We start from the raw sequence: 24,517 nt of genomic DNA on the forward strand, positions 1-24,517 counted from the left end.
AAGTTGCCTTTTCTTTTAGCAGTGACTGCTGCTCATCTAGGCAGCATGTGTAGAAACAAAAGCTAACTGCCCAGTCCTCAATATGATGCAGTTTGAGTTCATGAGACCAAGAATGGGAACCTAAGTATAAGACCCATGCAATTAATCTGGGTGTCCGAGCCCTAGGATATTCCTAACAAGCCCTCTAAAAGTGGCTTGAGCTTTCTGACCCTAAAAGAAAAGAGAGAAAACCTAACAGGAGCAAATACTTTTAAAATAAATTATATGGAACTGCTCCCATTCTGTGGTTGCTTTGGGATGACCAATGGTTTCATTGTTCAAAAGTACACACTTACCAACAAAGCAGATCTTTCGGTTACACAGACAGCATATTGTTGATGACTATTTGGTATTTGTTTGCTGAAGTATTTTTAAGCGCCTCTATGCACTGTATGGATTACTTTTTTTAATAGAAAAAGTGAATTCAAAATTCATAAGCAAAAATTTATAATTTCTAAATCTAGGATACCAGCATCTTTTATGATCCTTGTATGACCTAGACTCAACACATTCCATTGAGTTAAGTGCCTACATTCTCTGGCTGCATGGCTGTGCCCACTTGCCTCATATATTCCTAAGGACTCATCTTCCCAGCCATCTCAGGCTCTTTGTATTATAGGGGATCAGAACCACTCAATTTCTTGAAAAGAGGAACTATATACCCAGTTCTTCTTCTTCCCTTGTTCCCTGACTGTACCTCCAAACAGTTCTCCTAACTTGGGTGTCTGATACCAGAATAGTTCTCTAAGCTGGCGGTGCAAGAGGGGAGAGGTGTCAGTGGCAGGGGCTGAGCAGACGGGAATGTGTAAGGGAGAAGGAACAGAGGTGTGTGTAAGGAGGTAAACCCCATCTCTGAAGTCTGATGAGTCTACTCCCCATCTCTGAAGTCTGATGAGTCTACTGGGGTTTCTAGCTGGAATAATGTTCAGGGTGATGAAATAAGGAATATGAGTTTTAGTAAATAAATGCAAACCAGTGAAAATATCAATAAAATATTTTTAATGCCTACAATGTCTTTTATACATAAATTGCAAAACTTTTATCTGTATATGCAAAAGTAGATTCTCTTGCAGGTCAACAGCACCAGAAAACAAGCTATGCTATGTAAATGTTTCTTTAAACTTGATTTGTCCATTATGTAAAAGACATGGATTTAATAACTCCAAAGACATCTATATTCCACTCTTAATCATACACTAAACACCTGAATATTTATTTCATCACATCCACTCACAAAATAAATAGTAGTCTAATATATTCAGCACATTGAAAATAAAACAACCAGTCTCTCTTCATATATTTATTCTCTGTCCAAACATGTTTTGGTCTCCTGCTATATCTCAGAAATGTACTAACAGCTGCTTTTAAGTTATAAAATACAAAACAGTAATTTCTTTCTTGGAAAAGATCTTGGGGATTACATTAAAAAATGAAATTTCGAGTTCCCATAGACTTTCTTGTTAACAGTCTTTGAACCTTCTCACGGCACACATGTAAGGCTGCCTGTGACATGTGGTACCCTGGCCTCCAAATGGACGTAATAGCATTTACAGTTTAGAGAAAATACAAAGACAAGTTCTGAAAGTAGCCTTTAAAGAAAGTCCCCCCTGCTTTGACATAGCAATACCTAAAGCAAGTGGGACTGTGCAATCAGAGCTATATGAGTTTTATGAAAACTACTTTCCCTTCACATCGTGTTTGAGAATGCCACATCCATCATCATGTAACATTATTACAATACTGAAATAACATTACTACATTCGTGACTTAACATTATCCAATAAAAGGCACATCTTCAAATATTAATAAAATCTGAAAATCAAAACAGTAGAGGACACATTAAAAATCAAGCACTTAATTTGTAAACTTGATAAAATAACAGCCTATTCCAGTTTCTTCAAAGGTTTGTGAGCTTTTTGTAAGAGTGGTCAGGAGATGCAGAACAATATGGAAGACAGGATTTGGAAACAAGGCCAAGATTAAAAGATTCAGAACCTTTTTTTTTTTAATGAGCTACAGGAGTGCCCTTTTATAATGCTGATGCTGAAAAAAACTGAAATCAACATCTGTATTATAGAAGAAGAAACGCACCCAGAAGTGATGACACATAAGGACACAACCTGACTTTTTCTACCAAGTTCTGGAACTTTTAGCTAACACAATGGTGCCTTTCTGTACAAATAACTGCACAATATCATTGAGTAAAGTGCTAGTAAGCTTTAAGCCACCAGAAATCTTTCAGCTATGACAAGCACTTGATTGTAACTACAGATTTCAAGGAGTCTGAATAGTGAAAAAAATATATTCAAGCAAACTTTTGAAGGGGGAAAAAAAAAATCACATTAAGTGACAGCAAAGGAAATAATGTTCCAAACCTGTTTTATTACATGGAATATCACACTACCCTTGAATCAATTTCACTGAAGGTATTTGAGATTGGTGAGAGGCAGTCAATAGGCTTTTCTGCCACCAGTGTTTAACAGTTCTATGTGATCATTAGAAGGGTGTTATTCCTAGTGATGAAGACACCTTTCATAGGATTCAACTTCAAAAATAAGTTCCTGCATTTTTAAAGTTTGAAACTCAATTCAAGATGAGTCAAGTCTTAAAAGGACTGGTATTCCCATTAAGGATGGGTCATCCCATTAAGGAAGGCTAATAGTGATAATCTATAACACCCGAACTTGAGAATAAAGAAAGCTTTACGGATAAAAAAGAATATACAGAAACAACTTTTTGACCTGTTGAAGAGTAAGGATTCTTGTAGGATAACCTCACCTACTTCCTAATCCCCACCAGTCAATGGCTTAAGATAGCCACAATGTTTATTACAGAATTGTTCTACAAGCTTATGTCCCACTGTCCCCAACCCTCAGAGTCAAGGACAAATGCTCTCTGGCATCATCATACCTCATTTTCTGTTGCTGACTTTCCTTGAGACTTGGCTTCTCTCCAGCCAGAACCTAGGTCAGCCCGATTGGAATTGCTTGGACTTGAGGCTTAAGAGATATAACAAGTCTATAGATATGACTTGAAGAAAGGTGAGAATGAAGAAGTTCCACAGCCTAGTAAATACCAGTAACAGGGAACATCCTTTCCACCTGGGAAAAAAATCTCTTCACAGTGCATAGTTTGAAATAAAAGTGCAATATGGGCAAAGAGAGAAGGTGGTGGTCTTGATACACATGAATTTAGTTTTTGGTTTTTTACCGTTAATCACTAAAGAATTTAAGATAAAAATACAAAGTCATTAACATGAAAAGGTCCAGGGCACCTTGGATTCCAAAATATCTCTATAATGGGGGAGCGGAATGGGGAGGAGGGGAGCCTCACATGTCACTTCCTTATTTTTTAAACTATTATTACTCTTCCAAATCTAATGTCTGAATAAAATAAGTATTTTTTCTTCAATATAAAAATGAAATTTTTAGATAAAAATCAAACAGCACAGTGACCTTGTCTATTTAACACTAAAGCCAACATAACAGTAAATCTGAAAGTAAACCTTGGAAAAGAATATTCTTATATAAAATGGCATAACTTGTATTTTAACTTGGAAAAATTTTTGTTAATTGCCTAATCACCTAAATTAGTGAATAAGAATGCTCAGCATCCAATCCATGAATAATGCAGAATACAATTTATTCTACTTTTTACTTCAAAGTCTCATAAATGACATCCATATAATTATAACAGCTACTCTACATTTTCAAGTTCTCAATCCAAACATATAGGTTAGGACAGGTCACTTTATTGCTGGCAGCATTAATGGAAGGGCCAGTTTCCTCATCAAAAGACAAAATAAATTTGATTGGGAGCCAGGCAGTGCCGTACTCACACATCAGCAGAATTACGGAAGTAAAGGAGCAATCCTTTTTTTTTCCTTTTAGAGTAGCAAAGGAATAACATAAGATTGGCTGACTTGTGAGCGGCCCCACATGAGAGTGCATAGCTCATCAGGATCAAGGGTGGCACCTGTGAACAGTTAGCTTCGTAAGAGCACTCACTGGGTGTTATGTCATCTGCATTACAGATTTCACCCTGGAAAGTATCTGAAAATACTTTATGCTCTAACGACAGCCTGCAGATAGATGACAGTATGCATTCCTTCTCCTTGAGTACCCAAGTAGAATTCTAAAATGATAAGGGGCTTCTTCAGTCTGAAGGCAGGACCTCCTTGCAGCAGACTGTTTTGAGAATTTCACAAAAATAAATAAAAGCAGCAGCTAATGCTTCTTCAGCTTCTTGGCCTTTCGACGTTTCATTTCTTCTTCTTCACGTCTCATTTCATCTAAATCTTCTTGCATACCCAGTCTTAAACTGTCAGGAAAAACAAGGGAGTATTTATCAATATACATGAAATTACCACTCTCTTTAAAAAAGCAAAAATGAAATTTCAGCTGGGAGCTTACATGGAATGTGCTGATGCACTCAAAATGCCTCAAGCCTTTACCACTGAAAACAGACTAAGCAGGAATACTTTTTACCAGGAGCCACTGCCACTGCCTCAAGTTATAGTGGAAAAAAGACCTTACATATAACCTCAACACCTTAATATTCCCATTACAGTAATAAATATAAATTATCTCATCAGCTTTAAAGAACAAGAAACATTTATTCAATAAATAACATTCTTTTCTTGTCCCTTCCCAACACTTTAGTTTGATATTTTATCTAGTTAGAGGAGGGACGGCAAGAGGGAGAAAGGTTTAATATTCTGGGTTGAGAATGAGGTGAATTATTTCACCAAGTTAACATTGTAAACAAAGTAATCATTTGTTACCCCTACCCAAGAAATGATCATTTATTTGATATCAGGTGGCCAAACAGGAATCAGACATAGGAAATTTCATATTCCTCAACAGGTCCTTGAGGCCGGCGGTGGTACAGGTTAGCAAGACTGAGATGTATCTGATGTGGAAAGGGAATTAAGGATGGGGAAAGAAAAATAAGAACATGCTACAGTGGGATCAGGGGAGGCCTCTAGCATTTATTGTGTGCCTACATGGGTGAGTCACTGCACTGGGCAACTTGTACACATTATCTTAACCCTCACAAAATCTCAATGAATAAAAACAGTATATTCTCATTTTACAAATGGGAAAACAGATTTAAAAGGCTAAGGAATTTGTCTAAAGCCCCACAGCAAGTAAGCAGGATTGGAATTCAAACAGCATGGCCCAAAGCCCCTGCTGCCAATGATGCAATTGAAGGAGGAAACAGAAAAGAACTTTTAGGACATTTCTGCACAAACGTGTTACATCTGTGCTTACCTCTTTGCTTCTTCCTTCTGCTGCTCTTTCCAACTACTCTCCATGTAACGTAAGGCATAATCGCTTTCATCTTTGTATCTGGTAAGAGAAAATCAAAGTTGTTAAAAAAAAGAAAAACCCGATTTTCTAAAGGAACTACATCCTCCTGTTTTTAAAATCAACATCTTTATAACTAAATCAAACATACATTTAGGATTATTCCTCCTTGTTTGGCAGACAGTGAGGTGGGCAGAGGTTGGGTAAAGGGGAGATTCTAAAGTAAAGATAAATTAAATGACCCCTTAATATTTCCAGAAGGCAACTATTCCTGAATCTAATTTTGATCAAAGTACCAATCCAACAACGTTTGCTCAACTCACTCACCTCTATTTACATGATAGTTTATATTAAAATCATGAAAGCACAATATATATGAAAATTATTATATATATATATTAATCTCATTTGAGTTTCATGGATTCAGAACAGAGACTGAGGCAGATAACAGCTTGACCAAAAGCATATAGCTAGCTTATGACACTACTAAGATTAGGTTTTTAGATCTGATTTTTAATCCAGTTCTTTCTTCTGCTAAATTTTTTTAAAGACCTTTTCTTACTATTGCCTTCTAATTTCTAATATCCATGACTTCAAAGGAGAGGGCAAGTGCTGACGGATTTACTTATACAGTTGGCACTTGAACAACATGGGTTTGAACTGCATGGGTCCTCTTACATGAGAATTTTTTTTCATACTACAGTGCTACACAGTCCATGATTGGTTGAATCTACACATGTGGTACCCCAGATAGGGAGGAACTGGTACACAGAAGAACCATATATACGGAGGGCTGACTATAAGTTACATATGGATTTTACCTAACCCCCATATTGTTCACAGGTCAATTGTATACTACCGCATTTAATCCTCCCAAATGTCATTTAAAAAATAACTTACTCAAGTTTACCCAGCTAGTAAGCTGTGGAACTTCCATTCAAACCCCGAGCTTTGCTCTACATCAGTGCTTCTCAAACTTTAATATGCATGTGAATCACTTGGGAACCTTATAAAGCTGATCTGGATTCAGATCTAAGGTGGGGCCTGAAAGCCTGCATTTCTAACAAGTTCCCGGGTGACGTCAATGCTGTTGGTCCCATACTGCTTGCTGTTCACGGACCACACTTTTGAGGAGCAAAGCTTTTTACATCAAAGAAAAGCAGGTGTCAGATCAAACTGGCTTTCAACATAGCTCTGTGGATGGCTTTCTGATTTCAAAGCCAATCCACTTCTACTACACCAAGCTGCTTCACTCTCATTAAATATATATCTTATAAAGAGAACAGTTAAAAAGGGATATTTTTTGGCCCTCATACAAGTAACTACACAAATAATTCTGCATTAATTCTTAAATATTAAGTGCCAAAAAAGTAAATCTAAACAATCATCCAAGGATTCCTAATTAAGAATTGTATTCAATGCCTCTACTATTAATGTTTATTTTTTTTCCCCATAGCATGGATTATTCAAAATAAAAAGTATATATATCTAAATCTTCTTTAGCCTTACTTTTTTCGGTCATAGCCAAAGATCTCTCGAATGTGCTTGGATATTTCTTCCTGAGGTTCTCCTTCATCTTCAATAAAATCTTCCATTTCAGAGTCATATTCATCATCATCTTCCTCCTCTTCATATTCTCGCTGCCTTTTGTAACTACCAGGGGAGGGAAGCCTTTGAGGACCTAAGAATAGAAAAGCCATTATTTATAAGATCATTAAAACTTAGTAGTCCCAACAAAGTCCTATGTAAGCTGAGATTTTAAGAACTCATTAAGATGGCAGCCTCAAAAACCAGAGCCAGGGTTTTCCCTGGTGGCACAGTGGTTAAGAATCCGCCTGCCAATGCAGGGGACATGGGTTCAAGCCCTGGTCTGGGAAGATCCCACATGCCACGGATCAACTAAGCCCGTGCGCCACAACTGCTGAACCTGCGCTCTAGAGCCTGCGAGCCACAACTACTGAAGCCCGCGCGCCTAGAGCCTGTGCTCAGCAACAAGAGAAGCCACCACAATGAGAAGCCCGCACGCCACAACAAAGAGTAGCCCCTGCTCACCACAACTAGAGAAAGCCCGCGCACAGCAACGAAGACCCAACGCAGCCATAAACAAACCAACCAACCAACCAACCAGAGCCAGCAACTGGCCCCCAGCATGAACTCATTACTACATCATCCCTGTTGCTTCATGGTACCCACAAGGAATAGAATTCCTGTCTATCCCAGGGCTTACTAGAACTGTTACATTTTCTAGCTTAGTAGTTCCTACTCTTTTGGATTTAAAAGACTAGTACAATTTCTTTTAAAAAAAATTACAAATCACTAAAGGATCACTAATTTTACTCATGCCAAGAAAAGATGCCAAAGGTAACAATCTACCATCTATTATCACCATAATTCCATTAAAGTTTTAAAAAGTCCAATGAAGTATGACAGATTCCCAGATATGGGTAATTGTTCAAACTGAGCAAGTCTGACTTTAAGGAAAAACTCACTGCATCATCCTAATTTTTGTCATTTGGCCAAAAGACTGATTAAAAATTCTGCAAAAGACAGGCACTGATCAACAGACCAGTATCTGGGAACAACTGCTTTCTAGTCCTTGATTACAGACACTCCCTGTGTTGTTCTACAGTTGTTTTTAATATGCGTGGCTTGTCTCCTGAGCTCGGAGTTTCTTTAACTTTAGCACTCTGACATTTTGGGCCAGATATTTCTTGGTTGTCAGGAAGCTGTCCTGTGCAGTGTACGATGATAGCCTGGCCTCCATCTACTAGATGCCAGTAGCATCCCATCCCCAGTGTGTCAATCAAAAATGTCTCCAGACATTGCCAAATGTTCACTGGGGATCAAAATTGTCCGTGGTTAAGAACCAATGTTTTGACTGAATTAGGAAGTTTAAAGCGTGGAATCTCATCTTTTGTTTCTTTTTATATTCTCCATGGTGCCTAACAAGTGCTTCAACAAATCCTTAATACTGTGTAGAAACTATGACCTAGCAGTTAGTAGGTGCCACCAATGATCCCATACCTTGGGACGGTAGAATCCTAAAGGACTGGTAGCTAGGGCCACTGTAAGAAGCAGAAACACAAGGGCAATCTAAAATAGTTCCTGGCACATCGTGGGTGCTTAACAAATATTTAATGGCCAAATAATGCAACAAAAGGCTTCAAGCTTACAAATACACTCCAGTTCTTGAAGACAGGTGTCTGTAGTCTTCATGAAGAGGTAAAGATGAATTCATTCATTGAACCACAAAAGGCATATACACTCACCCTGTCTTACAAACCCCATAGCTAAGTTTATTGCACTTGGAGACATTACAGGAGTGAACACAGAGGGCCCTAGATTAAGTCTCTTTCTAAAGACTTTTCCAAGCCATGGTTACTAAAGGAACTCTCTGGCATAGGACAGACAAAACATCAGGATTCTATCAACACAAGTATACATTTGAAAGCACATAGGAGAGTTCAGAGGGTCTTTGGTTATATAAAACAAAGTATTCTTTCCAATTTCCTAGTGACAAATAAATACTTTTAGGGTGAGGGGAAATTCTACCTTGGGCAGATCTGTAGCCAGATAAGGAAGGCTTCATTCCATTCATCTGTCCATTGCTGGATCGGCTGATTATATTCTTGGAAGAAATCGTTTCTGAGACAACAGTGCATTTGGGCTTCAGAGAGGGACCTGAGGTACTAACTGTCCGCCCAGGTGCAAAGCCGCTCACTGGTCTACCAGGGCCTGAACTGCTGACAGTTCGTCCAGCTGGAACTACTGATCGGCCAGGGCCATTGACTGACCGCCTAGGGGCCCCTGAGCCATTCACTGGTCGTCGAAGGTCATGTGGACTGCTCACAGGCCGCCCAGGGCCACCAGAGCTGCCCATAGGCCGCCCAAGGCCACCAGAGCTACCCACAGGCCGCCCAGGGCCACCAGAGCTGCCCATAGGCCGCCCAAGGCCACCAGAGCTGCCCACAGGCCGCCCAGGGCCACCAGAGCTGCCCATAGGCCGCCCAAGGCCACCAGAGCTACCCACAGGCCGCCCAGAACCACCGGAGCCACTGGTAGGACGCTCAGAGCAACCTGAGCTGCCTGCAGGTCGACCAAGGCCACTTGTACCACTGACTGTCCGTCCTGGGGGATTTAAGTCACTGGTTGGCTTCCTGGTCCCACTGACTGATCGCTCGGGTCCTGAGTTGGAGCTGCCATTCTGGCGCCTGGGCACGGGGCCAGAACTAACCGTGGGCCGAGCAGTCCCTGTGCTAGGCCTCCCAGGGGCTGAGCTGGAGCTGCTGCCTGGCTGCCTGACACCTGGACTCTTGGCCTTATCGTGTGGGGTGACCATGGGTCCAGGCCTGGAACAGCTAGGATGAGGAGATTTTTTGGCTTTGTGCTCGGTAGCAGATTTTGGAGTCCCTTTAGCAGAAGTCTTTGGGATACTTGGTGAACAGGTGCTGGAGTGGGGCTTTCCAGCCCCATTGAAAACAGGTCTGTCACGGCCCTCACAAGGCAAGGGTTGGGCGCAACTGCCAGATACTACTTTGGTCCTTTCTCCTGGCATGGATTTGGATGAGGATAAATGCAAGTGTTTCTCATTAGCTGTGCTGGGTCTGGATTTCTTCTCAGCATAAGGAAGGGGAGTACCCTTGGAAGAAGGATGAATGTCTCCAGAACCTTTGCTAAGTTTTGTGCCCACACTTTCTTTCTGAGAGGGTACTTTTCTGGTTGGTGGTAATCTTGCATCTGTCTCAGGTTTCCTTTTCCTCCGCTTTTGTTCAAGGAATTCTCGCTCCCTAAGTTCTTCTGCAGTCATAGGCCGCTCTTCTGTCTTCTTCACTACCTTTATCTCCACCGGTTCGTACTGCTTTTTCTCGGCCAGCCTGAGTAGATCATTGAAGTTCATGAGTGGTGGGGCACTTTTAAGGGGGACCTTTGGCTTGCTTTCAGCTTGGGGAGGTTCTTGCTCTTCCTCATACTCTTGCTCTGACTCTGCTTGATTGTATTCTAAGAATTCATCCTCTTCCTCCATCTCAAACTCTTGGTCTGTTCCCTGGCTAGTGTGGGTTTGCATTGCCTGCCTCTTCTTTGACTTCTCCTCAACAGGAATCCCATTGTAACCATGGAAATTATCCTTTGTCCTCTTGGCCATAGCTCTTGCTTTCTTGTCATGTTTTAGCTCAATTCGCTTTTTCACTAATTCTTCTTTTCTCCTTTTCTCTTCCAAAGCTAAAAGAGACAAAACAACATATTATTTCAGGGTCTCGATAACAGTATGTTTATCTGAAATCAGTAGGTGGCCAAAACCAAGCAACATTCAAGTTACAGTCTGAAGAAGTTCGATGACATCTAAGAATCAAATGAGGAAGTCATTAAACAAGTATCAATTTGAGTCATCTTTACATAATGTAAAACCCATATGGGTTTTTCTATATGACTAAGCAAGGGAGAGTCTTGGCTTTTAGCTTTAAATATACAAAATAGTTCATACCAAATAAATATACCAAGTTAAGAGAATATTCGTACCCACTTAACAGTTGTTATTAATTATGAATCAGTGGATACTTAAACTTATTGAATTAGTTTCCTTGTCATTTGTGTGAAGTAAACCTACTGCTTGAGTTTACTCGTTTTACAAAAGTGTCCCTATTTTAACCTTTTAGGTAGCACTCTTATTTGTTTATTTTTTTAATCTTTTCCACTGCGTTGGGTCTTTGTTGCTGTGCGCGGGCCCTCTCCAGTTGCCGCAAGCGGGGGCCATTCTTCGCTGCTGTGCACGGGCTTCTCATTGCGGTGGCTTCTCTTGTTGCAGAGCACGGGCTCCAGGCGCGTGGGCCTCAGCAGTTGTGACACACGGGCTTAGCCACTCCGCGGCATGTGGGACCCTCCCGGAGCAGGGCTGGAACCCGTGTCCCCTGCACTGGCAGGCGGACTCCCAACCACTGCGCCACCAGGGACGTCCCTAGATAGCACTCTTAATAACATATTTTTAAAAATTAAAATACAAAGTAGGTAGAAGCAGATTCAGAACCAAGGTCAAGAGGGAGTTCCCTGGTTGTCCAATGGTTAGGACTCAGTGCTTTCACGGCCGTGGTCCCGGGTTCAATCCCTGGTCAGGAAACTAAGATCCTGCAAGTCACGCGGTACGGCCAAAAAAAAAAACAACAAAAAAAACAAACAGGAAAAGAACCAAGGTCAAAGAATGGAGTTCTTACTTCTCACTGGAGAGCTAACATGGCCAATTAGAAGATATGGTCACTATACCCAAAAAGCTTTTAATTTAAGAGGAAATAAAAGATAGCATCCATACAAATGATCAACATAAGAATATATGTAATGCTATAAATACAGCTGATTCAGACACATACACAACAAATCCATTAGCCTGTTATGATATTACAAACATCCACTGGTTAGGTACAAGCTAGTTGTAAAGAAAGAAGACTTTAAAATTGAGAATAAGGCTATAGATTCATACCTTTTCGTCTGAGCTCTTCTTCTTTTCTTCTGAGAAAAGCCTGGACAGCTGCCGACTGGACACCCTTAACTTTTGGGTCTTTTTTGGGAGGACCCACTGCCAAACTGTATCTTTTCTAAAAATAAAAACAGAGGAAAAGTTATACACAATTAACTTTGAAGCAACAGAGAGGTTTAAATGTTGACTGAAGAATCTATTCTGAATAATTAAGAGATCACATAACCCACATGAAAACTTAGCTATAAAATTTCAGGCTAAATATGATTATACATGACTATTTTTAGGTGCAGAGTTTCTTTAAACATCCTCAGTAATACATAAATGAACAATTGAGAGAAACACTATTTTCAGGCTATTTTCCCAAAAAGATACCTGGACTGGGGGAACTGAAAAAAATCACCACTAAAACAGATTGAGTGCTTTAGAATTCTGATTTAAAAGATTAGCCTTCTTCAGAACTTTCCAAACAGAAAAAACTACTATCACAACTGTTTTCCTCCTGAGTACCCTACTCCAGATGATTTTCATAGCTGCTTCATAGGTTACTTTGCTTTCATCATGAAATACTGAGATTCTACTTTGACCATGGGCAAAGCTGGTGGCCAGCCATAGCCAAAAAGCATTTCAAAGAAATTTAAGCAGCAAGAAGGGCCCAAGTCTCTGTAACCTTTAAGTGTAGCTCTATGTTCGTTAAATATTAATTTGCCACACAAACCCTTTTAGACAGGTTTCCATGTCACCCAAAAAGTACTAACATTATCCTGGAACAGATGGTATTTCTCTGGTCTTTGATTTTTATCTAACTGCATTGGGAAATGACTAAAACTAGAATAATGTTAATTTAAACTATAAAAGGAAAAATATTTCCTTTTATTTTATCGTTAGAGAAGTATGATAAACAGAGCTAATAACTCAGACCAGGATGATTAATCTCCAGGACCATCCCAAATTAAATTTATGGGCTAGGAAATAAGAATTTTTTAATGCCCTCCTTCTTTCGTCTTAGGCAGATGACATTCTTATCCACTCAACCTGCTGCTGTGCTAGTTAAGAAACACTAACCTATGAGAACAAATTGAGCTACTTAGGAACCAAAGAAGTGACTCCCAAAATGTGTATGAAATTCCCGGAGGAAAGCCAAAGGACTCAATGCTTACTACACAGCTGCCAAATAGAAGGCATCTTGAAACACGCTGGAAGTTCCAGCTAAGTTAGTCTACCAACAAAGCAGCTGGCCAAGAAAGCAGGCCCTAATCCAACCTGAAAATCCTGCGTGATAGCAATGCTTGAGACCTGACACATCCCACATAGAGAGAAATTCCAAAAGAGAACATCCAGATTCCTTTCCCAGTCCCTTTGGCTGTCATAATAAAATCCTTTAATAAGTCCATATCTTTGCAAATCTAGTTGCAATCCTTTCCATAGTGGATTGTGACCCAATATGTAAAGGAGAAAGGAGATGGAAAGGAAGACAGGAGAAAAAGAATATTGCTGGGGCTTCCCTGGTAGTGCAGTGGTTGAGAATCTGCCTGCCAATGCAGGGGACACGGGTTCGAGCCCTGGTCTAGGAAGATCCCACATGCCGCGGAGCAACTGGGCCCGTGAGCCACAACTACTGAGCCTGCGCGTCTGGAGCCTGTGCTCCGCAACAAGAGAGGACACGATAGTGAGAGGCCCGCGCACCGCGATGAAGAGTGGCCCCCGCTTGCCGCAACTAGAGAAAGCCCTCACACAGAAACAAAGACCCAACACAGCCAAAAATAAAATTAATTAATTAATTAATTAAAAAAAATATTGCTTACCTAACTAGATATATAAAATTTGTCATGGTTTACAAGAACCTCAAACATAGGCCTTATCCACAGGAAACTCACATTTTCTCAATAGAAGTGCTACCATGAAGATGATTCAAGTTGCATAAGACACATAGACTCATAAGCAGAGGCACACACTCACTCTACCCCATCCCATCAAGTAGATATGTGAGAAGAGGAAGGGTGGATTTGTGTTGCCAAGGCTCAAGATTTTTCTGTCCCTGCCAACTATACAGCCCAGAGATTCACCTGCCAAATCAAAGCTTATACAGGGCTCCCCCTACCCCAAAATGCCAATATACACATTAGTGTTAATTATTTAAAATAGGATTGGTTTGTTACCTAGGTAGTACAGCAGCAAGTGAGCACTTCCTAATTTGATTTCAGGGTAGACATCTTTCTTCCTAACCTGGGACTTAAAGAGGTAGGTAATGGGATATAACTAGCAGAAAAGCTACTCTTTACTGAATACAGGCACTGAACAAGTAAACCACAGTGTCAATGGGGCAGTTTAATGCCTTGTTTACTAAGCTTCAATCATTCGCATATCACCTTCATGATTTTTGCCCTTTTATAGTATACCACTTGTATTATTATTTACTAATTTTAAGAAAACATGTAGATCAAACACCATGACTTATTACTACAGCTTTACCTCAAGCAATAATACTTATAAAATGACAGGCTTGAAGGGCTAGTTATATTTTTCCAAATCCTATCAAAATATATAACTTAAAAAAATGCAACTATGGGAATAAAACATATTTGTGTATCACCGAAAATCATGGTACACCCAAAGCTATGTGGACTGCACTTTGGGAAACACCGACTGGGAAACATAAGCACAAGAAAGGCAGAACACAATAAAGAAACAAGGGAGGGGGTTCAGGAACTCGGATTCACTCAGAAAAGAATCCCAAAGACTACTTTGAGCTTTTTTCAAAGTATACACCTATTTTCATCAATTCACATGCCAATTTCAAATTCAGCTTTTTTTTTAAACACTGCTAACCCTTAAGGATACTTATTAAGCTGGCCTCACATTTAACCTAACAATTTTGCTGTCCTTGTCCTGTCCGTATGATGGAGAAGGAATTCAATAAATCTATAAAACGTCTTACTTTGCGGGCCTGCTGGGAAACAATTTAAGTAGGACAAGGTCCTACTTGATGAGGCTTAATCTTATTTACTGACACGAGCTGAGTCATAATTAATAGTTTCTTACATCCTCTGTAGCTTGATGCACTCAAAAGCAGATACCAGGAGAGTATAAAAATATTCTCTTAGGCAAAGTTTAGATCAAAACCTAGAAATCTGGGGAGAAAAAAAAAAAGGGTTGGGTCTCCAGAGATAATAATGATCTTCTTTTTTAACATTTTTAATGAGATTTAATTCACATACGATAAAATCCACCCATTTAATATGTATGAGTATATTCACAGAGTTGTACAACCATCACCACTATCTGATTCCAGAACATTTTCACCTTCCCAAAAAGAAACCCCTTACCCTTCAGCAATCATTCCCCATTCCCCCTTCACCTATGCCCCTGGCAGCCACTAATCTACTTTGTTTCTATGGATTTGCCAGTTCTGGACATTTCATATAAATGAAATCATGCATCCAGTGTACCATTACATAGTGACTGAGATGCATCATAAAATAAGGTAAAATTTAGAAGCTGTAGGTAAATGATTATGTAGATAAGTGATTATACAAAGTAGGTAAGATTTTTCAATTAAAAAAACTTTTTTTTCTCCATCTGCTCCAGAATTTCTATGTGAAACTCTCTCTCATCAGACTTTACCGAACACTTACAAGTGTCATCAAAAAACCAACAGGGTTACTGCCCAAGGCTTTATCAGGCTGGAGTTGGAGAGCTGGAGTAGGGAGCTAGATGGATTCGAGCTTTACAGATGACACCTCAAAACCCCACTTCCGACAGCATTAACTCCAGCCTGAGCGCCAGCCTGCCCAACACATTCCAGACTTGCAGCCCCCACAACCGCATGAGCCAATTCCCTAAGACAGATCCTACTGGTTCTGTTTTTCTGGAGAACCCTGACTGCTACACCGGTCTTTCGTATCTTACTACTTTCACTTAGCATAATGTTTTCAAGGTTCATGTTGTAACATAGTCAGTACTTCATTGCTTTTATGGATGAATAATTTTTCATTGTATGGATATACCACATTTATCTAATCATCAGTTAATGGATATTTAGATTGTTTCCACTTTTTGGCTATTATGAATAATGCTGCTGTGAACATCTGTGTACAAGTTTTTCTGTGAACGTGTATTTTCCTTTCTCTTGGGTCTATCACTACAGACGTTCCTAACATTGACCTGGCTAGACTTTTGAAAAAGGGGTTGCAGTCAGACCCTGGTATTAGAAGATTTGCTGTAATAGAATATTTTATTAGACAGTCTCCTTCCCCCACAGAGGTGCCCAGCAGAGAACCATGTGTTGAAAAGAAAGCTTCAGGCTGGGATTACACTATATTCCATTTAATAAGGCAGGAGAACTGTCTGCACTTTCTCCCACATCAGATGGTCACTTTTAGCTCTAGCAGCAACACATCAAGATGCATCCACCAATTCTGTATCTGACTCAAGGCACCAGGCTGCTTCATTGTTTGAGTTTCATGAAAAGCAGCTGGACAAGAGTTTCTTTTATCCTAAGTGTATCCATTTTACTGTACTGCAAGCCGACTCAGTCATTCTGCTGGGCCCCAGTGAATGATCCACAACAGTGAAGCTCATGCCATCGAAATACAGTATCAGAGATTTTGCCAAGATTTGTAATTCTGAAGCCAAGAGACCTAGAAAATATTAAGTCACTTTAAACACATGTGTTCCTTGCATTGAAACTATACTGTCATGGTCAGATTAAGAAAATAAGGAGCTTTCAGTCTGGAAATATATGTTCACCAAATATGTTATATTAGAATCAATAGTCAATTCCTCCTTGAAAGCTGTTCTTTACTCAGGAGATAATATATTGTTGTAATCGTAGAAAATATAAATTTCCTTATGGTTTTATATAAATTAGAGGTTTATCGTTGGTTACAAATAGGAGTTAGAAATATTCAAAGAATATATCCTAGGGGCTTCCCTGGTGGCGCAGTGGTTGAGAATCTGCCTGCCAATGCAGGGGACACAGGTTCAAGCCCTGGTCCGGGAAGATCCACATGCTGCGGAGCAACTAAGCCCGTGTGCCACAACTACTGAGCCTGCGCTCTAGAGCCCACGAGCCACAACTACTGAAGCCTGTGCGCCTAGAGCCCCTGCTCCTCAACAAGAGAAGCCACCGCAATGAGAAGCCCCGCGCACCGCAGTGAAGAATAGCCCCCACTCGCCGCAACTAGAGAAAGCCTGCACGCAGCAACGAAGACCCAATGCAGCCAAAAAATAAAAATAAAAAAATTTATCCTTAACTTTAATAATGACTACACAACTTCTACAATCCTCTCAAAACATCATACTCAGGGAATGAATGCAGACCTGGAAAACCACTGATTTGCATTAGGCTTGCTTAGCTGGGTAGCTAAGAGGGTGAAAATAAAACCACCAAAAAGCATGCTATTCAAGACTGCTATGGGGTCAAATGTAAATTTTACTATTATTGTGTTTAAAAAATATACCAGATTATATAAAATGTATTAATAGTATCAGATAGATACCTCAGAGCCTCTAGTCCAACCTCATGTTAGAAATGGCCCCCAAAAGACAACTATGTATTTACTGGCTATCACTCACACAATTTGTAGCAGTGTCTGAATTAGAATCTAGGTCTCCTGACTCAGGGGCAAAAGTGTTCCCACTACAACATGCTTCACTTCTAACTTAATCCCAACACTTTCATCTCTAGCTCGAACCTCATTCTTAAATGCCATTCCCTAATTTCTACCTGCCTCTTAGATCGTGCCATTACCCCAAACAGGTCCACCACTGAACTTTCCCTCAACCTCAGACTCTATTTCTGTTAACTATGCTGGCACTCTCCCAAACAGGCTGTAAATCTCTATCCTCCAGTTTCCATATGCTGTTAGTTTGGTCTTTAAATTTCTCTCCCGTCAGACTTTACTGTACACTGAGAAGTGTCATCAAAAAAACAACAGGGTTACTGCCCAAGGCTATATTAGGCTGGAGTTGGGGGTAGGGAGCTAGATGAATTCAGGCTTTATAGAAGACAACCTTCCTCACCACCCCATTTCCAAAAGACTCTCCTCATTCAACACAGGGTGGTGATTAAGAGCAAGAACTCTGAAGCCAGTTTGCCTGGACTACATTCTCTGCTCTGCCACGACTAACCCTGTCACTTATTAGCTGTGTGACTCTGGGAACATTTCTTCATCTCCCTGGACTTCAGTTTCCTGATTTGTAAAACAAGCTTCCGTATATGGTTATTATGATGATTAAATTAATTAATATACAAAAAGTGCCTAGAACAGTGCCTGGCACAAAGGAAGCACTATAAATGTTAATTGTTGTTACTATTATCCTTATTATTCATAAAGAGATTGTCTAGGTAGTGATGGGGAAGAGAAATAACAGAATCTCTGTGGGGCAGTAGTTTCTAAAAGACCCTTTCCCTAAAACACCAGTTCAGAAGTACTGCTCCAGGCTAGAAATCTAAAGCTGCTCCAGGCACTGGAAAAGTCATCTTCAGATCTAAGAGTGGGAAATAATCCAGTTATAATCAACTATCATCAAGGGTTACAAAGTGACTGCCTGCAGAAACTTTTTTGTTGGCCTATACTATTCTTTAAAAGAAAGTATAGATGGACAAAAAGCACACGAAAAGGGGCTCAACATCACTAATTATTAGAGAAATGCAAATCAAAACTACAGAATGGCAATCATCAAAAAATCTACAAACAATAAATGCTAGAGAGGGTGTGGAGAAAAGGGAACCCTCCTTCACTGTTGATGGGAATGTAAATTGGTACAACCATTATGGAGGACAGCATGAAGCTTCCTTAAAAAACTAAATATAGAATGACCATATGATCCAGTAATCCCACTCCTGGGCATATATCTGGAGAAAACCATAATTCGGAAAGATACATGCACCCCTATGTTCACTGCAGCACTATTTACCATAGCCAAGACATGGAAGCAACCTAAATGTCCACTGACATAGGAGTGGATAAAAATGTGGTACATATATACAGTGGAATATTACTCAGCCATAAAAAAGAACAAAATAATGCCATTTGCAGTGACATGGATGGACCTAGAGATTGTCATACTGAGTGAAGTCAGAAAGACAAATATCATATGATATCGCTTATACGTGGACTCTAAAAAAAATGGTACAAATGAACTTATTTACAAAACAGCAATAGAGTCACAGATGTAGAAAACAAACTTATGGTTACCAGGGGAAAGGGGGGGAGGGATAAATCAGAAGATTGGGGTTGACATATACACACTACTATATATAAAGTAGATAATAAGGACCTTTTATTCTCTAATAAAATAGATAATAAGGACTGCGTATAGCCCAGGGAACTCTGCTCAATACTCTGCAATGACCTATATGGGAAAGGAATCGAAAGAAGAGTGGGTATATGTATATGTATAACTGCTTCATTTTACTGTTCACCAGAAACTAACACAACATTGTAAATCAACTATACTCCAATAATAATTTATTTTAATTTTTAAGTTTTTAAAAAATAAAAAAGGAAATGTAACCAGCACAAGGAATATAGCTAGTATTTTATAATAATCTTATATGGAGTATAATCTATAAAAATATCAAATGACTATACTGTCACCTGAAACTAATGCAATATTGTAAGTCAACCATACTTCAATTTAAAAAAAAGGAAATGTAACTACTATAAAGTACCTATATTCTTACCCTCAAGGTTCTATAGCTTCCCAAATCCTTATATGTCTGATACCACATGAAGGCTTCCCCTTACTTTTTGATCTGAGGGTCACACCAGAGCTACAGTATCTTGTCTGGGATGATTTTCAGACTGACTGTGAGAAAGACCATTTAACTTGCCTCATGCACTACAAGCCATCAATTATAGTTACTTGTAACCTGTAAGAATCCAGATTCTAAGCTCTTCTATTCTACTAAATCAGACAACCACTTTGTTTTTGTTAGAGGAACCCAGGGAGAAAAATATTAAGGGCAAGGTTACCAAAAATATCTTTCCTCCTTTAAAATAAACAGAGCTAATAACAGTGACTGGTTACATCACCTTGATCAGCTGTTTTTTTGTATTCAGTTTTCCACTGCGAAATGATAGCATGCTTAATATTTATAGGCATGATGCAATCCTTCTTTTAACTAAAACATTATAAAGCTAACTATTTCTCTTAAAAAGAAACAATGTAAAAGAAAGCTGTCCCAATGGGAACTGTTCATTGCTTTTCAAGTCAGATATAGTAGACACTTCTTAAAAATAAAAGCCCTGCAAAGAGTTCCAAATAGCTGTACAGGTGTTTCAGATTTTAGCCTCCCTTGGATTTTAGTCTAATCAATGCTAGTGTATTTCTTTTCTGTAGCAAAGGTGTGACACAGGAACTTGATGACTGAAATCGAAAGTCAGCTCCAACAGGATCCAAATGGAAGGTGGGGGAAGAGATGGCTAAAAGAGAAATATGAACCAAGCACTAGAGAGGGATGGAGTTATCTGCAATTACTGCAAAGCCTCTGTGGTTCTCAGACCATAACTCAATCAATAAAGTTTTTGTCAAGCAGGGTGTGTGTGTGTGTGTGTGTGTGTGTGTGTGTGTGTGTGTGTCCGTGCACTTGCAGAAATGTGTTTCTTGACTTGGATGGTGGTTTATAAAGATACTTGCTTTGTAACAATCTTACACTGTACAATATGTGTTAGATTTCACAAGTGATAGTGTGCTCTAAAAGGCTTTACTTTGAGCTGATAAAGCAAATATTCAATAACTTAAAATAATTAGATGAATCGAGTAAAAACAAGATCATGGATTAAATTAAATACAATCTTGCTCTATTCCTCAATAGTTTCTTTTGTGACTTACTTTCATCTGAAGTAAAAAGATAAGGATTATAATGCTGATAATTAAATCAAACTTCCAGGCTTACTAGCTTTTGGGGTGGGTGGGAGGGAAAAGCATGCCTTCTTGAAGTACATGCCTATGTTCATCTATTACATTTTAAATGACCGCCAATTAACCCATTTTCCTTTTTGCTTCCAATCTTTGTTATTCCAATCACAGATAAATCGATAATATATATATTCTGAAATACAGACATAGTTTGAAAACTTCTGCTCTAGAAATATGTACTTTTCTCTCAGCAACCATTGGTTTTTAGGATAAGAAACGAGTAACTTGGTTCTGATTCTTCCACAGAATAGTCTTCGGCATCAGGGCTAGTATTATCTATCTTTGACCTCCACTGAAATTGAGTAAGATGTAGAATGAAATATGGACCTAATTTATGCAAATATGAATGTTACTAGATCCAATATCGACTTGTCTAGGAAATTTACAGATGCAGAAAGTAATTCTGTCATTCAAGGTTGCATAACTTCAAGATCATTCGGAGTATTTGGGATGGGATGGGAATATATATAATAAACTGATGAATATCAGTTTTATTTACCAGTTATTTTACTATTTTTAGATCAATATCTTCAAAAGAGTAAAAAGAATGAGCCAGCCTCAAAAGACAAGAAAAGTGCAGGGGAGGGAAAAAAATATTGCAAATATACAAAAATCTAAGAAATGCATAGTGAGAGCTCAGTAAGGTCCAGTTGAATTGACTTTAAAAGACAGCCATTTGAGCTCTACATCTCATCTCTCAAACCGCAGGTAACACAATGCAATTTATCGGTTTACAGCTGGGCTGTGGTACCATCTGAGGATACAGAAATGATTAGTTTATGCAAAACAGCTACACCCCCGCAAAGCAGGCGCTCTCACCCACTACCTCATTTAAAGTCTTACACCTCTCTGCGAATATTAGCGAATTAGCAAACCTTACTGAGTAAATGGGACCTAGATTTGAAACAAAGACAAATCTGGACGACCACAAATAAATGGAAGCTGAAACTATTTCACTCATTCTGTTGGCCAAGGATTTCGTGGAATCCACTCAACTCCCGCCTTGGGAGGTGATAATTCAATCACCTGGTTGGTTGAGTGGCTGGGGCCACAAGTCAAAGAACTTTTTTGGGAAATCACAAAACGTTTGACCCAAAGATCAGGGGGAAATCGCCTCAAAAGCTATCAGGCCAAGTCCCTAAAATTCCTGAACTCCCCAACCCCTGGGTTGAAGTTTACGCCGAAGCTAGAAACTACTAGCGCTAGATTTCACTATGTGCCAGGCATGGCTCTACTCACCAGCGCAAAGTTGCAGGGGTAACAGCCTAAACAAGCCGCTCGTCAGAAGGCTCCCACCTCGCATCTCAAGCCCGTCTTCACCCCCAGTACTCAGAAGTACATGTCCAAGAGAAAAAAACAAAACCACCAACCAACCAACAAAAACGGCGTCCAGGTCTTTCCTCTCCCGGAGCCGACAGACGGATTCCTGGAAGTTCCACGGGCCACACATTCGGAACTTGAGGACCAGGATCTCCTAAGTTGCGCCCCGGCTGGTACTTACCGGCACGTTGTTGACACCTTGTGCTTTGGAAGCTATCTGGAGAACTTCCCTGAAGTCCATTCTGGCCGAGGCGGAGGACTGGGCCAGCCTCTCGGAGAAGAGTGAACCTCCGCCTTAGTGAGGCGACCAGCAACAGCCGAATGAACTGCCTGCCCAGCCCCTCTCCCACCCCTCCCCTGCACAACCACTTCCGGAGCCTTCCAAAGCCGTCTGCCCACCCCCTTTCCTCCAGCGGCCAGTACCCTTCCAGGTCCGCCGCTTCCCTCGCGAGTCTTTGGCGTAACTTCCGCTTTCAGGCTCGAGACACGTAGAAACGTGGTACGTGGCTGCTGGCGTCGGCTCGAAGGGGCGGGACTAAGCCCTTCACCGACCAAGGAGACTCGGCCTAGTAAACTGTGGGGAGTGGCCAGGGGAGAGAATCGCTACCCTGTGGGCCTTGGCGCGAGGCCTGACAATTTTGGTGCTCCTTGTGAGCTCTGGGTAGGGGAAGCGAGGGGGTGAGGGGTTACCTACCAGGCCTGGGTTCGCTGGGTGTCACGGGTGGACGCTCAGGTTTGAGACGGCGGCGTTCCAACAGCAGAACCGACGGGTCTCGAGCAGGGGGTTTGTTACCCGTTTGTAGGCACTCGCCAAGCTGCGCAGGCGCAAACCGCACCGACTGGTCGTCTGTCTTGGGTGCACATTACTCAGAGCGTCTTGGCACAGGGCGTGTGCTCACCTCTTACACACAGGCACGCGTGCCGTGTATAGAGGCGCCCGCTTACTGCTTTTGCCTCATTTAGATAATAAGCCCCATGTAGGGCAGCGAACTGTGTGTTTTGCTCAGTGGATAAATGGAGGAATTTCTCACATACACTCGCGGCCTGGATATACTAGGCCCACTGATCAAAACGTACATATATTTATATGTACATATTCATATTCGTTGGGAGTCCAGTCGAGGGTTCCTCTTAAGGTTATCTGGGGTAATTTTTACTCAGTAAAATACACTAATTAGGCAGGCCTGGGGCTGTGGGTAAGAGTAGGCCGGGTCCACTGCAAACAGTAGGGATCTTTCTGGTGTGATGGAAATGCTCCAAAACTGGATGTGCTGATGGCACATCATCGTGCACTTAAAACACGTGAATTTTGCAGTATGTAAATTATCTCAATAAAGCTGTTTAAAAATATTAGGCAAAGCCTCTCTGTCTTCCTTTTTCAACCGAAGTTTAACGCTGAGGTGTGGCCCTAACTACCTTTCTCCATTTAAGGCTGCCCAAACAACAGACCAAAATTAAGTCTTTGTCCAATGGCAGAACTGTAGTTCTCAATGTTTTTACGCCCTCTGTGGAGCCCAGCATAGCATACTGTAACTTATGCCATAGTTCCTTTCAAATACGTACCCATCTATTTTAAGTAGTTCACACTTGCCGGAGGCCAACTCTACAAATATTTCCCCCTCACAGGATTGTAAGTTATATGGAATCTTGGGTGTAATATATTGAAAAAACTAACAGATGTCAGGTTCCTCATCTATTAAAAATTAAAACTAAGATTTTAAAAGTTCCTTCAAGTGGTCCTCTATTCAGCAGGTAGAGTCAATGTTTTCCCATTGTTCTTAGGATGAAGACCAAAATCTTAATCCTATCGTGGCCTGAAAGGACTGCTATGAGTTACCCTGGCCGCCTTCTTTTTTTCTTTTTCAACATCTTTATTGGAGTATAATTGATTTACAATGGTGTGTTAGTTTCTGCTTTATAACAAAGTGAATCAGCTATACATATATATATATATATATATCCCCGTATCTCCTCCCTCTTGCGTCTCCCTCCTACCCTCCCTATCCCACCCCTCTAGGTGGTCACAAAGCACCGAGCTGATCTCCCTGTGCTATGCAGCTACTTCCCACTAGCTATCTATTTTACACTTGGTAGTGTATTTATGTCCATGCCACTCTCTCACTTCGTCCCAGCTTACCCTTCCCCCTCCCCGTGTCCTCAAGTCCATTCTCTAGTAGGTCTGCGTCTTTATTGCCGTCCTGCCCCTAGGTTCTGGCCCTCTTCTTTAATGTCATCAACTTGACTCTTTCATTCTGTTAGAAGCGCCAAGCTCTCTTCTACTCCAGGCCCTTTCCATATAATTCCATCTGCCTGGTATGCGCCCTCTAGCCTTTGCTGGGCCAGCTCCAACTTGTCGTTCAGCACTCCGTAAGCTTGTGGTGATTGTTATCAGGGTTCAAGCCCCAGTTTTCATGACTCCTAGGTATTGTATGACCTTAGGCAAGTGCGTAACCTC

The 24,517-nt window shown here is 40.5% G+C and overlaps 1 protein-coding gene across 1 annotated transcript; it reads right to left on the minus strand.

Moving 5' to 3' along the window:
* Positions 1-1,049: 1,049 nt before the first annotated feature.
* Positions 1,050-22,400, minus strand: SPTY2D1 (SPT2 chromatin protein domain containing 1). The gene is made up of 6 exons (XM_059931251.1): positions 22,244-22,400; positions 11,818-11,932; positions 8,901-10,568; positions 6,858-7,029; positions 5,313-5,390; positions 1,050-4,359 (listed from the first exon to the last, which is right to left on the minus strand). Exons 1-6 carry the CDS (start codon positions 22,301-22,303, stop codon positions 4,266-4,268), a joined length of 2,187 nt encoding a protein of 728 aa, XP_059787234.1. The 5' UTR covers positions 22,304-22,400; the 3' UTR covers positions 1,050-4,265.
* Positions 22,401-24,517: the final 2,117 nt, after the last annotated feature.

This window comes from Balaenoptera ricei, chromosome 8 (assembly GCF_028023285.1).
Source record: "Balaenoptera ricei isolate mBalRic1 chromosome 8, mBalRic1.hap2, whole genome shotgun sequence".
NCBI classification, from domain to species: domain Eukaryota; kingdom Metazoa; phylum Chordata; class Mammalia; order Artiodactyla; family Balaenopteridae; genus Balaenoptera; species Balaenoptera ricei.